The sequence below is a fragment of the Anser anser genome (assembly GCF_964211835.1).
Source record: "Anser anser genome assembly, chromosome: 3".
Lineage (NCBI taxonomy): Eukaryota > Metazoa > Chordata > Aves > Anseriformes > Anatidae > Anser > Anser anser.
In genome coordinates, this window is record NC_139722.1 from 3,661,662 (window position 1) to 3,675,360 (window position 13,699).

Genomic DNA, 13,699 nt, shown 5'->3' on the forward strand with positions numbered 1-13,699 from the left:
AGTGAGGGCTCTTTGTTTTTCTGCTTAGGTGATGGCCATCGCCACTCTGGCCGCCTGCTATAACAACAAGCAGGTGTTCAGGGGCGTAGTGAAGATCCGGAAGGGACAAGCCGTCACTCTGATGATGGATGCCACAAACATACAGGCTGTCAAAGCCATCATGTACCAGTATGTGGAAGAGGTAGGTTGAGCAGCTTGCTTCGAGTCATTTCTGGCTGTTGCTGTTCTTGTTCCTGGTGTGGAACTGGCAGTCCCTTGCAGACCCATGAACCTGTTAATCCCTTCGTTACGTCTCTATTAGTCCATCACCAGGGCATGGCGATGCCTGACATGGTTTTGGCCTGGACCAAACTGGCTGCTTGACATTCTTTAAATACGCCCTCGGTCTGCGCCTGCATTGAGAGGCAGAGACCAAGGTCTTGCCTTCATTCTGGTCAAGAGCAAGATGAGTCAGCTTTCCCAGCGTGAGGGCTTCCTCTCTCTGAGCGGGCAAGAGGACTGCTGCTTCTGAACAGGTTGCATCACCTGCCCGCAGACAGCTCCATGGGGAGCGCTCTTGTTTACACCGTGTCCGGAGTTGCAGCGAGTGTGATGCAGTCTGTGGTTCCACTTCATGGGCAGCAGTAAATGAGGGCAGCTCGTCTCAGGTTGTTAAGCAGTGGGACTCCTGGCTTTGGGGCGCTGTGGGTGTTAAGAGTTTATGCGGAAGGACAGCTGGTGGGTGGACTCCTAGGGGAAAAAATAATCCAGTGAGGGCTGTTAGATGATAAGGGCTGTTAGATAATTCTGCATCAGGGAGACCCAAAACCGTGAGTTATTAGAGCTTCTTGTGCAGGCAGACCAAACCTATGACAAGGGACAGTGACGCCTTAGCCTAGAGGAAGGTCTGCTGTCCTCCAGAAAACTCATACAGACCATGAAAAGAAGACCCCCAAAACAATGGGATTATCCGACTGAGGTGGCTGTTACCTGGTTTGGGGTGGGCTGCAGCATGCCAGCAGTGAGTGAGGTTTGCTGGGCTAGAGCCGCTTGCCCCAGCAGCACCGCTTGTAGTCAGTCAATGGATTGTGTTGGAGGCCCTGCAGCCCATCTCCCATCACGGGGTGCCCTCAAGAGGCTGCCTGGCTTAGTGCACTCCTCAAAGGAAGCGGGCCCTGGCCCCATGCAGCAGCTGGGCCTTAGAATCACAGAATCACAGAGTCATGAAAGTTGGAAAAGACCTCCGAGATGATCTGGTCCAACCATCCCCCTACCACCAGTGTCACCCACTAAACCACGTCCCTAAGCACCACGTCCAACCTTTCCTTGAATACCCCCGGGGACGCTGACTCCCCCACCTCCCTGGGCAACCCGTCCCAATGCCTGACTGCTCTTTCTGAGCAGAAATGTCTCCTCATGTCCAACGTGAACCTCAGCTGGCACAACTTGAGGCCATTCCCTCTAGTCACAGAATCACAGAATCATCTAGGTTGGAAGAGACCTCCAAGATCACCGAGTCCAACCTCTGCCCTAACACTAACCAGTCCTCCACTAAACCAGATCACTGAGCTCTACATCTAAACGGCTTTTAAAGACCTCCAGGGGTGGTGACTCAACCACTTCCCTGGGCAGCCTATTCCAATGCCTAACAACCCTTTCAGTAAAGAAGTTCTTCCTAATAGTCCTGTCACTGATTACCTGTGGGAAGAGGCCGACCCCCAGCTCCCCACACCTTCCTGTCAGGCAGTTGCAGAGAGCAAGAAGGTCTCCCCTGAGCCTCCTCTTCTCCAGACCAAACACCCCCGGTGCCCTCAGCCGCTCCTCACAGGACTTGTGCTCCAGGCCCTTCACCAGCTTCGTAGCCCTGCTCTGGGCACACTCCAGGGCCTCGATGTCCTTCTTGTAGCGAGGGGCCCAAAGGTGAGCACAGCCCTCGAGGTGCAGCCTCAGCAGAGCAGAGTTCAGGTGGACGATCACCTCCCTGGGCCTGCTGCTCCAGGGCAGTCCCCCACTGAGTTAACTCTTGAGGACCATGCCTTGTGCCCCACGAGCCTTCCTCTTCCGTGCATGTGTTTCCCTTGTTTAAGGAGCCCATTATTCCTCCTTCCCCTCCCCAGATCTACCAGAAGATCCCCAGCACGGACCCTTCGTCCAACAAGACGCAGCAGATCATCGCCTCCATCCGCGCCATGAGCCTGCCCGGCGGCCCCATGGCCTCGCGCCACCACTACTCCCCCATCTACCTGTCGTGCGCCATGCTGCTGGCCGCCCTCAGCTGGCAGTACCTCAGCACCATCTCCAAGGCCGCCGAAGAGTACGTCCAGGCGGGCGAGAACTGAAGGGCGGGCAGGCGGTGGGAGACAAGAGATGGTCGGGTCGGCGGACGGGCAGCAGAGGCGGGAGGCTCCTTGCCCCTGCTGGTGGGGACAGCCGGGTGCCACCGGGCCCGCGGGCGGTGATGAGGACGGGGCGCCGGTGGCCTGGAGCCCCTGGGGGGACAGCATGGCGTCGCCAGGCTCCGCTCCTCACCTCTCTTGCTGCCTGCGTGGCTGGTTGCAAGCACCAATCGGAGTCTTACTGTTTGGGGTTGAATTTGGATTTTGGTTTTTCCCTCCTTTCCTCTTGGACGGTTTACCTGATTACTACTGACCTGATTTTTTTTTTTTTTTTTGGTTCGTATGGTTGAAATAGAAACTCCAGCTGCCTCTTTTCTTGCTTGAGATTTGAGACCCCTTTCCAGCTCAGAGCCGCGGGACGGGAGCCTTTTTTGGGTTTGGCCTCCCTTTCTTATACAGCCCCTTTTCCCCACGCGCAGGGCTCTGGCTTCAGCCAGGAGGCCCTGCACTTAGCCAGCAGAAAGCTCTGGCCATCTTCTGGCCACCAGCCCAGGCTGGTTGCCCTCCTGGCACCTGGAACCAGGGGCGATCTTCACCTTTCTGACGTTGTATTTGAGGAGGCTGCTAGGCTTGAAACGAGCCCTTTCCTTGCTCAGTGTCGGAGGCGTGCTGCTCTGGCTGCTGGAACGTGCACCGTGCCCAAAGCCAGCTCTTGCAGCTCCTTCGTACAGGTGGCACTGTGCGTTGCAAAGCTTTGGGTTTTAGCAGCTGGGGAGGTGGTGAAAGGGAGTGGGCAGGAGTTGCCCTGGGCTAATAACCCCGAGCGTGATGTGAGCACGGCCACCCACCTTTGCTGCATGCTCTGGGCTCTGCACTTTTGTAGCCCAGAGGGAGCCTGGGGTGGCCCAGGCGGGTTTTCCTGGCCCACTTGGCTGCAGCTCGGGGTGCTGTGAGTGAGTCTGACGTGCAAACTGGAAGAGCTTTCCACTGCTGCTTCGAGACCCATCAGCCTGGACTTCAAGCAGGCTGCGTTCCCACAGGGAACGCCAGGGGTGGGAAGAGGAAACGACTTTCAAGTCCTGTTTTCCTGGATTTTTGCTTTCAGTGACCCTAATCCCTCACTGCTGCTTTGACTGTGTGATGGGGGGGGGACAGCCTGGGGCAGGACAGGGCAAAGCCTACCCCTACCAGGGGCGTTTGGTGGCCTTTGCAAGGCCAAGCCTGTGTGGCCAGACTGTTACTTGGAGGAAGCAGCCCTACTCCACGAGTACCTATGTAGATAGTTTTAAGCTGTTGTTTAAGAAACTTGCGGTAGCTCCCTTTGTGCAGCTTCCTGTCTTGTTGACATTAAAGTTTTCTTTGGAAAAAGGAAAAAAAGTGTTTGAGAATTTCTTCCGCCTTTATTTCTCTTATTGTGCTAGTTCTCCGCTGTTGCACAAGTTACATGAAGTGCAGATGCTTCCTTGCAGGGCATCACAGTAATAGCCTATAGGTTGGGCCTGAAAACTGAATTGTAACCAGGGGGGAGACAGCTAAAGCTCAGTACGTTGACTTTTATACCGGTCCCTGTTGGGAAGAGGAGGAGTGGGGAAGCTGTGCCTACACTGAGGACCTTCTCTGCTCTTCTGGGATGGAGCTGGAGCCGGGCAGGAGGTGAGTTGGAGCCTTAGAGCATGTTGCAGGCTGGGAGACTACACGCAGCCCTTCTGGGGGCTCTGCTGCTCTCTAGAAACATTTAAAGGTCAAGACCGGCCTATTCTACAGCTGCTGCTTGCTCATCTCGTGAGCTCCAGCCTTGCTATACCCTACCCAGCTAGCTGTATCCCACCTCTCGGTTTACTCCATACTCTCGTAGCAGTGCCAGCTTTGTAGCCCTGGGCTTGGTCTGGAGGTTTCCTTGCCTAAAAGCCTGCAGCAGAAGGTCCAAGGGGCTGAACGCAGTGTGTTCAGCAGGGGTCGGGGCACAGCACCCTTGGGCTGCTGCCGTGCTTTCCGGTGCCTGGCTACATCCCTGTTTCCCCAGCCCTGCACCCCTGGCTTCCCTCTGGTCCCTGGTGGAGCATCCTCTGTGCTCTGCTTTCTAATTCTCCAAAACAAGGCTTGGAAAGTTACGTGGATTTTACCACCTGGGGGACAATGCAGTCATTGGTCCCAGCCATCGTGGGTTCATGAGGGGTAGGTCCTGCCTAACAAATTTGATTTCCTTTTATGATAAGATCACCCATCTAGTCGATCAAGGGAAATCAGCTGATGTGATCTTTTTGGACTTCAGCAAAGCTTTTGGCACGGTTTCCCACAGGATCCTACTGCACAAAATGTCCAGCATACAGCTAAGCATAAAGATCATACGATGAGTGAGCAATTGGCTGACGGGCAGGACTCAAAGGGTTGTGGTAAATGGGGCCACATCTGGCTGGTGGATGGTCACTAGTGGGGTCCCTGAAGGCTCCATTTTAGGGCCAGTCCTCTTCAATGTTTTTATAAATGATTTGGATGTAGGACTAGAAGCTGTTCTGAGCAAATTTGCTGACGACACTAAACTTGGAGGAGTTGTGGACTCAGATGAGGGTGGAAAGGCCTTGCAGAGAGATCTGGACAGATTGGAGAGCTGGGCGATCACCAGCCACATGAAGTATAACAAAAGCAAGTGCCGGGTCCTGCACCTGGGACGGGGCAACCCTGGCTATACGTACAGACTGAGCGATGAGACGCTGGAGAGCAGCCCCGCAGAGAGGGATCTGGGGGTTGTGGTTGACAGCAAGTTGAATATGAGCCAGCAGCGTGCCCTGGCAGCCAGGAGGGCCAACTGTGTCCTGGGGTGCATCAAGCACGGCATTGCTAGTCGGTCGAGGGAAGTGATTGTCCCGCTCTGCTCTGCGCTGGTGCGGCCTCACCTCGAGTACTGTGTGCAGTGCTGGGCACCACAGTACAAAAAGGACATGAAACTGTTGGAGAGCGTCCAGAGGAGGGCGATGAAGATGGTGAAGGGCCTAGAGGGGAAGACGTATGAGGAGCGGCTGAGGTCACTGGGCCTGTTCAGCCTGGAGAAGAAGAGGCTGAGGGGGGACCTCATCGCAGTCTACAACTTCCTCGCGAGAGGGAGTGGAGAGGCAGGTGACCTATTCTCCGTTATCACCAGTGACAGGACCCGTGGGAGAATGGTGTGAAGCTGAGGCAGGGGAAGTTTAGGCTGGACATCAGGAAGGGGTTCTTCACCGAGAGGGTGGTCGCACACTGGAACAGGCTCCCCAGTGAAGTAGTCACTGCACCAAGCCTGCCTGAATTTAAGAAGAGATTGGACTGTGCACTTAGTCACATGGTCTAAACTTCTGGGCAGACCTGTGCGGTGCCAGGAGTTGGACTTGATGATCCTTATGGGTCCCTTCCAACTCGGGATAGTCTATGATTCTATGATTCTATGATTTTCGCGTTTCACCATTGCTAAGGACACAGCAAGAAACTGAGGAACAACTTATCACCTGGGAAGGTGGCAATTGGCCAGAGAAAGTGGGGACGTACATGAGAAATCTGGGGTTGTTTAGAGAAAATCAGGAACATCACCACCTCCTGCCTGTCTCGGGAGGATGAGAGAAATGAACAGCGCCTTAATGGTTACCTGAAGTGGTGGCGTTCTACGCCATCTTATGTCTCAATGGTATAAAAAGGGCCTTCTTTTTACCCAGCAGGAAGCTCCCAGAAGGGTTGGGGATGGAAAGGACCTCTGGAGGTCATCTGCTCCAACCCCCCTGCTCAAGCAGGGACACCTAGAGCCGGACGACTGCTGGGCACTGCTGACAAGAGCCTGGCTCCGTTTTCCTTGCATCCTCCCTTTGGGGATGTCTAGACATTGCTAAGATCCCCCTGAGCCTTCTCTCCTCCAGGATGAATGCGCAGTGATGCACAGTCACAGAATGACAGAACGTTAGGGATTGGAAGGCACCTTGAAAGATTATCTAGTCCAGTGCACCTGCCGGAGCAGGACCACCTAAATCATGTCAAACAGGAATGCATCCAGGAAGTCTCAGGTTCTTAGGTACCCTTAGGCTGCACTTGCAGGAGGCCAGCAGCGCCTTCCCAGGCTGCTGCAGGTTCCCAGGCCTGGTTCCCCAGCTGGCAGGCATTCTCTGCTGCCAGGTTTTAGGAGCCTTTTGCTCCTTTTTTGCTTTTTCCCCTTTGTCCCAGTAGGGCCAGGTCACCTTTGTGGCTCCCAAATGACTTCTCTTCCCCCAGCCTCACTTGGGGACCCGCCACCCGCAGCCATTCCCCATCAACAGCAGCCATCCCCAACCAATTGGCGGCGCGGACAGCGGGAGAGGGCTGCGTTCAGCCCCTTCCCCGCTGACCTCTGCAGGAAGAAGTGGAGGCAGAGGCTTTGCAGGGTGGAAAAGTCATAATTTATTCCTGGGGTGATTGTGGCTGCCACCCCCAGCCCATCCCCAGGTGAGGCCCGGTCGCTGCTCAGTTGCGGGGCCTGGCGTGGCGGCCCGCGTGGTCGCCAGACCCCGGCTCCTCCAGTTGGACCCGAAGTAGCCAGGCGATGTCCTCGGCTATGTCCTCGGCGTCGGGGTACTGCAGGGCCCGTGGCAGCCTGTGCCCGTCCTGCTGCGAGTGCCAGGAGCGGCTGCGGACGAGCTCTCGTGCTTCGGCGGGGCTGCGCTCCCTGCGCCGTGGCGAGACGCTGCGGGAGCGGTAGCTGGAGGGGCTCCTCTGCCGCCGCTGCTGCTGCTCCCGCCGCCCCAGCCCCGCGTTGCGCTGCAATCCCCGGCGGGGCCGGTGGGGTGAGGCGTCGTGCTGGGCGGGCGGCACCACGAGCGCGATGTTCACAATACGCCCGCGGCACAGTGGGCAGGTGGCTCTTCGAGCGGCCCAGGGCAGGATGCACCCCAGGCAGAAGGAGTGCCTGCAGGGTTCCACACGAGCCGTGCTGGACAGCCGGCCCAGGCAGATGGGGCACGTCTCGTCCCCAGGGGCCTCCTCCTCTGGCTGCTCCTGATGGTTCATGGTGCCTGCAGCTGCCAAGGAGTTGGTGTGGAGTTGGTTGTCCCCTGTGCTAGGCTGCCCCGGGGCCAGGTGGTTATCAGCAGCCTCTGGTCCTCAGCACCTCTGCTGCGGGTCGCCGGCAGGACCTCAACGCTTCGTGTCTCGCTGGCTTGACCTGGACACCTCGCGTGCCACCAGCAGGACTACTACAGAGAGAACCAAGAAGAAAATATTCTAGCAGCAAATATACATTAGCTTTCTACGTTCAACAAAGTTGTCTGCAGTGCTATATCACTAAATATTCTTAGTATGGATTACAAACATTGCTATTACAATGGCAAATATGATAGGTTACAGTGGGCAAGACTCTACTTAGGACAGATGAGGTACGTATATGTAGATATATTTGATGACATTACCAAAGAACCTCAATGGCTAGTGTGCAAAAAGAATGGCTTCGCGTGTGCCTCGTGCAACACCTCCGCCTCGCTCCTTCCAGCAATGGCACCTCGAGCTCTCGAGTACCACCAGCCGGACTGGCCGCAGGCGCGCCGCTCAGGGCTTTTATAGGCAGCCACCTTTTGTGAGGTCGTAGGGTTACAGTGACTCTGTGGTGGCATCGCAAGGGTCTCGAGGTGCCCCTGATGTCAGCACTGCCAGAGGTCGCCTGGCTGTGGTGAGACAATGCTGACGTGAGATGGCCGCTCCGCGCTGACAGGAGCCGTGTCTGCCAGGCTGGGGTCCAGGCCAGGAGGTCGGCCTGCGGCCTGGGACCTGCCCCTGGGAGCCAGGGATGTCCTTGACGTGCGGCTGCACACCCGAGCATTGGAGACATCCTGAAGAGAGCATGGAAACGACGAGTATAGAACACAAAATAGGTAACAATAACCTGAAGGGAGTTAAGAAAGCGCTGTTGAAAGAATACCTGCTTTCTAATTCTCCAAAACGAGCCTTGGAAAGTTACGTGGCTTTTTGCGTTTCACCATTGGGAAGGACACAACAAGAAACTGAGGAACAACTTATCACCTGGGAAGGTGGCAATTGGCCAGAGAAAGTGGGGACGTGCATGAGAAATCTGGGGTTGTTTAGAGAAAATCAGGAACGTGACCACCCCTTGTCTGTCCTGGGAGGATGAGAGAAATGAACAGGGCCCTGATGGTTACCTGAAGTGGTGGCGTTCTACGCCATCTTATGACCCCTCAGTCCCCATTCAGCAGCAACCTGCTGTTTCTCTCAGAAAACACCAGCGATGTTGAGAAAAGGCTAAAAATCTCTGAGTGTCCTATATCCACGGCATGAATGCATAGGCCTCTTTGTCCTCCCATTTGAAGTCAGGCCAAAACCATGGGGATAGATACGTGACCCTCAATCGCAATTCACTTTTAGGCTTATTCACTGAATTGAAACAAATTTGAGAGATGTAGAAATTTTGTGTGTCTTTAAAATCTAAACCAAACCAAACCAAAAAACTATGGAAGGGGGCTTGAATGTCCAAAGTGGGGCTTGGGGGAGGAATGGCAGGCAACATTTGGGTTGTCAAATTCACCCACATTATTAATTGACATAATGCATGCTGCCTCTTTGTCAAGTCATCCTATAGCTGCAATAATTCATCAGAGAGCCAGGAAATGCTCCAAGTGAAGGTATCTTTATTTAGAGCAAACTCCGACCTGTTTTATTCTCTTCTCTCTTCTTTCTTTGCTTGTGCGTGCTGTAGGTGGGATTGTGGTTCCACTCCGGTGTTTTGCCGTTGATTTCTCTTGGGCCGAGGTTATTCCCTGGGCAGGCTCCTTGCAATGCAGTGAGGGCTCTTTGTTTTTCTGCTTAGGTGATGGCCATCGCCACTCTGGCCGCCTGCTATAACAACAAGCAGGTGTTCAGGGGCGTAGTGAAGATCCGGAAGGGACAAGCCGTCACTCTGATGATGGATGCCACAAACATACAGGCTGTCAAAGCCATCATGTACCAGTATGTGGAAGAGGTAGGTTGAGCAGCTTGCTTCGAGTCATTTCTGGCTGTTGCTGTTCTTGTTCCTGGTGTGGAACTGGCAGTCCCTTGCAGACCCATGAACCTGTTAATCCCTTCGTTACGTCTCTATTAGTCCATCACCAGGGCATGGCGATGCCTGACATGGTTTTGGCCTGGACCAAACTGTCTGCTTGACATTCTTTAAATATGCCCTCGGTCTGCGCCTGCGTTGAGAGGCAGAGACCAAGGTCTCGCCTTCATTCTGGTCAAGAGCAAGTTGAGTCAGCTTTCCCAGCGTGAGGGCTTCCTCCCTCTGAGCGGGCAAGAGGACTGCTGCTTCTGAACAGGTTGCATCACCTGCCCGCAGACAGCTCCATGGGGAGCGCTCTTGTTTACACCGTGTCCGGAGTTGCAGCGAGTGTGATGCAGTCTGTGGTTCCACTTCATGGGCAGCAGTAAATGAGGGCAGCTCGTCTCAGGTTGTTAAGCAGTGGGACTCCTGGCTTTGGGGCGCTGTGGGTGTTAAGAGTTTATGCGGAAGGACAGCTGGTGGGTGGACTCCTAGGGGAAAAAATAATCCAGTGAGGGCTGTTAGATGATAAGGGCTGTTAGATAATTCTGCATCAGGGAGACCCAAAACCGTGAGTTATTAGAGCTTCTTGTGCAGGCAGACCAAACCTATGACAAGGGACAGTGACGCCTTAGCCTAGAGGAAGGTCTGGATGCCTCCAGAAAACTCATGCAGACCATGAAAAGAAGACCCCCAAAACAATGGGATTATCCGACTGAGGTGGCTGTTACCTGGTTTGGGGTGGGCTGCAGCATGCCAGCAGTGAGTGAGGTTTGCTGGGCTAGAGCCACTTGCCCCAGCAGCACCGCTTGTAGTCAGTCAATGGATTGTGTTGGAGGCCCTGCAGCCCATCTCCCATCACGGGGTGCCCTCAAGAGGCTGCCTGGCTTAGTGCACTTCTCAAGGGAAGCGGGCCCTGGCCAAATGCAGCAGCTGGGCCTTAGAATGACAGAATCACAGAGTCATGAAAGTTGGAAAAGACCTCCGAGATGATCTGGTCCAACCATCCCCCTACCACCAATGTCACCCACTAAACCATGTCTCTAAGTACCACATCCAACCTTTCCTTGAACACCCCCAGGGACGCTGACTCCCCCACCTCCCTGGGTAACCCGTCCCAATGCCTGACTGCTCTTTCTGAGCATACTCATGTCTCCTCATGTCTCCTCATGTCTCCTCATGTCCAACGTGAACCTCAGCTAGCACAACTTGAGGCCATTCCCTCTAGTCACAGAATCACAGAATCATCTAGGTTGGAAGAGACCTCCAAGATCACCGAGTCCAACCTCTGACCTAACACTAACCAGTCCTCCACTAAACCAGATCACTGAGCTCTACATCTAAACGGCTTTTAAAGACCTCCAGGGGTGGTGACTCAACCACTTCCCTGGGCAGCCTATTCCAATGCCTAACAACCCTTTCAGTAAAGAAGTTCTTCCTAATAGTCCTGTCACTGGTTACCTGTGGGAAGAGGCCGACCCCCAGCTCCCCACACCTTCCTGTCAGGCAGTTGCAGAGAGCAATAAGGTCTCCCCTGAGCCTCTTCTTCTCCAGACCAAACACCCCCGGTGCCCTCAGCCGCTCCTCACAGGACTTGTGCTCCAGGCCCTTCCCAGCTTCGTAGCCCTGCTCTGGGCACGATCCAGGGCCTCGATGTCCTTCTTGTAGTGAGGGACCCAAAAGTGAGCACAGCCCTCGAGGTGCAGCCTCAGCAGAGCAGAGTTCAGGTGGACGATCACCTCCCTGGGCCTGCTGCTCCAGGGCAGTCCCCCACCGAGTTAACTCCTGAGGACCATGCCTTGTGCCCCACGAGCCTTCCTCTTCCGTGCATGTGTTTCCCTTGTTTAAGGAGCCCATTATTCCTCCTTCCCCTCCCCAGATCTACCAGAAGATCCCCAGCACGGACCCTTCGTCCAACAAGACGCAGCAGATCATCGCCTCCATCCGCGCCATGAGCCTGCCCGGCGGCCCCATGGCCTCGCGCCACCACTACTCCCCCATCTACCTGTCGTGCGCCATGCTGCTGGCCGCCCTCAGCTGGCAGTACCTCAGCACCATCTCCAAGGCCGCCGAAGAGTACGTCCAGGCGGGCGAGAACTGAAGGGCGGGCAGGCGGTGGGAGACAAGAGATGGTCGGGTCGGCGGACGGGCAGCAGAGGCGGGAGGCTCCTTGCCCCTGCTGGTGGGGACAGCCGGGTGCCACCGGGCCCGCGGGCGGTGGTGAGGACGGGGCGCCGGTGGCCTGGAGCCCCTGGGGGGACAGCATGGCGTCGCCAGGCTCCGCTCCTCACCTCTCTTGCTGCCTGCGTGGCTGGTTGCAAGCACCAATCGGAGTCTTACTGTTTGGGGTTGAATTTGGATTTTGGTTTTTCCCTCCTTTCCTCTTGGACGGTTTACCTGATTACTACTGAGTTGATTTTTATTTTTTTTTTTTCTTCGGATGGTTGAAATAGAAACTCCAGCTGCCTCTTTTCTTGCTTGAGATTTGAGACCCCTTTCCAGCTCAGAGCCGCGGGACGGGAGCCTTTTTTGGGTTTGGCCTCCCTTCCTTACACAGACCCTTTTCCCCACGCGCAGGGCTCTGGCTTCAGCCAGGAGGCCCTGCACTTAGCCAGCAGAAAGCTCTGGCCATCTTCTGGCCACCAGCCCGGGCTGGTTGCCCTCCTGGCACCTGGAACCAGGGGCGATCTTCACCTTTCTGTTGTTGTATTTGAGGAGGCTGCTAGGCTTGAAACGAGCCCTTTCCTTGCTCAGTGTCGGAGGCGTGCTGCTCTGGCTGCTGGAACGTGCACCGTGCCCAAAGCCAGCTCTTGCAGCTCCTTCGTACAGGTGGCACTGTGCGTTGCAAAGCTTTGGGTTTTAGCAGCTGGGGAGGTGGTGAAAGGGAGTGGGCAGGAGTTGCCCTGGGCTAATAACCCCGAGTGTGATGTGAGCACGGCCACCCACCTTTGCTGCATGCTCTGGGCTCTGCACTTTTGTAGCCCAGAGGGAGCCTGGGGTGGCCCAGGCGGGTTTTCCTGGCCCACTTGGCTGCAGCTCGGGGTGCTGCGAGTGAGTCTGACGTGCAAACTGGAAGAGCTTTCCACTGCTGCTTCGAGACCCATCAGCCTGGACTTCAAGCAGGCTGCGTTCCCACAGGGAACGCCGGGGGTGGGAAGAGGAAACGACTTTCAAGTCCTGTTTTCCTGGATTTTTGCTTTCAGTGACCCTAATCCCTCACTGCTGCTTTGACTGTGTGATGGGGGGGGGGGACAGCCTGGGGCAGGACAGGGCAAAGCCTACCCCTACCAGGGGCGTTTGGTGGCCTTTGCAAGGCCAAGCCTGTGTGGCCAGACTGTTACTTGGAGGAAGCAGCCCTACTCCACGAGTACCTATGTAGATAGTTTTAAGCTGTTGTTTAAGAAACTTGCGGTAGCTCCCTTTGTGCAGCTTCCTGTCTTGTTGACATTAAAGTTTTCTTTGGAAAAAAGAAAAATAGCGTTTGAGAATTTCTTCCGCCTTTATTTCTCTTATTGTGCTAGTTCTCCACTGTTGCACAAGTTACATGAAGTGCAGATGCTTCCTTGCAGGGCATCACAGTAATACCCTATAGGTTGGGCCTGAAAACTGAATTGTAACCAGGGGGGAGACAGCTAAAGCTCAGTACGTTGACTTTTATACCGGTCCCTGTTGGGAAGAGGAGGAGTGGGGAAGCTGTGCCTACACTGGGGACCTTCTCTGCTCTTCTGGGATGGAGCTGGAGCCGGGCAGGAGGTGAGTTGGAGCCTTAGAGCATGTTGCAGCCTGGGAGACTACACGCAGCCCTTCTGGGGGCTCTGCTGCTCTCTAGAAACATTTAAAGGTCAAGACCGGCCTATTCTACAGCTGCTGCTTGCTCATCTCTTGAGCTCCAGCCTTGCTATACCCTACCCAGCTAGCTGTATCCCACCTCTCATTTTACTCCATACTCTCGTAGCAGTGCCAGCTTTGTAGCCCTGGGCTTGGTCTGGAGGTTTCCTTGCCTAAAAGCTTGCAGCCGAAGGTCCAAGGGGCTGAACGCAGTGTGTTCAGCAGGGGTCGGGGCACAGCACCCTTGGGCTGCTGCCGTGCTTTCCGGTGCCTGGCTGCATCCCTGTTTCCCCAGCCCTGCACCCCTGGCTTCCCTCTGGTCCCTGGTGGAGCATCCTCTGTGCCACCAGGACTTGGCACTGCTCGGGGGCCAGTGCAGGTCCCAAGCAGCGGCTGCAGCCCTGCTGCCACCAGCATGGCCAGAGGATGGGGCAGGGACAGCTTGCACTGGCACAAAAGGGCCTCACCCGGCTTCCACAACAGCAAAGCAACAGCAGAAGAGTTTAGGATGGTTTTAGCTCCTGAAGGAGAAGTCAAC

The 13,699-nt window shown here is 55.4% G+C and overlaps 2 protein-coding genes across 2 annotated transcripts; both read left to right on the forward strand.

Annotated features, from left to right (window-relative positions):
- Positions 1-3,692, forward strand: LOC310897299 (squalene synthase-like). The gene is made up of 2 exons (XM_083830741.1): positions 1-181; positions 2,097-3,692. Exons 1-2 carry the CDS (start codon positions 32-34, stop codon positions 2,316-2,318), a joined length of 372 nt encoding a protein of 123 aa, XP_083686867.1. The 5' UTR covers positions 1-31; the 3' UTR covers positions 2,319-3,692.
- Positions 3,693-9,093: 5,401 nt separating this feature from the next.
- Positions 9,094-12,808, forward strand: LOC310897301 (squalene synthase-like). Its single transcript, XM_083830745.1, has 2 exons — positions 9,094-9,276; positions 11,213-12,808. The coding sequence occupies exons 1-2, from the start codon at positions 9,127-9,129 to the stop codon at positions 11,432-11,434; spliced, it is 372 nt and encodes a 123-aa protein (XP_083686871.1). The 5' UTR covers positions 9,094-9,126; the 3' UTR covers positions 11,435-12,808.
- Positions 12,809-13,699: the final 891 nt, after the last annotated feature.

Coding starts and splice junctions, on each gene's coding strand:
- LOC310897299 (XM_083830741.1), top strand. CDS start 32: ATGGCCATCGCCACTCTGGCCGCCTGCTATAACAACAAGCAGGTGTTC. Junction 182..2,096: donor TGTACCAGTATGTGGAAGAG/GTAGGTTGAGCA, acceptor TCCCCTCCCCAG/ATCTACCAGAAGATCCCCAG.
- LOC310897301 (XM_083830745.1), top strand. CDS start 9,127: ATGGCCATCGCCACTCTGGCCGCCTGCTATAACAACAAGCAGGTGTTC. Junction 9,277..11,212: donor TGTACCAGTATGTGGAAGAG/GTAGGTTGAGCA, acceptor TCCCCTCCCCAG/ATCTACCAGAAGATCCCCAG.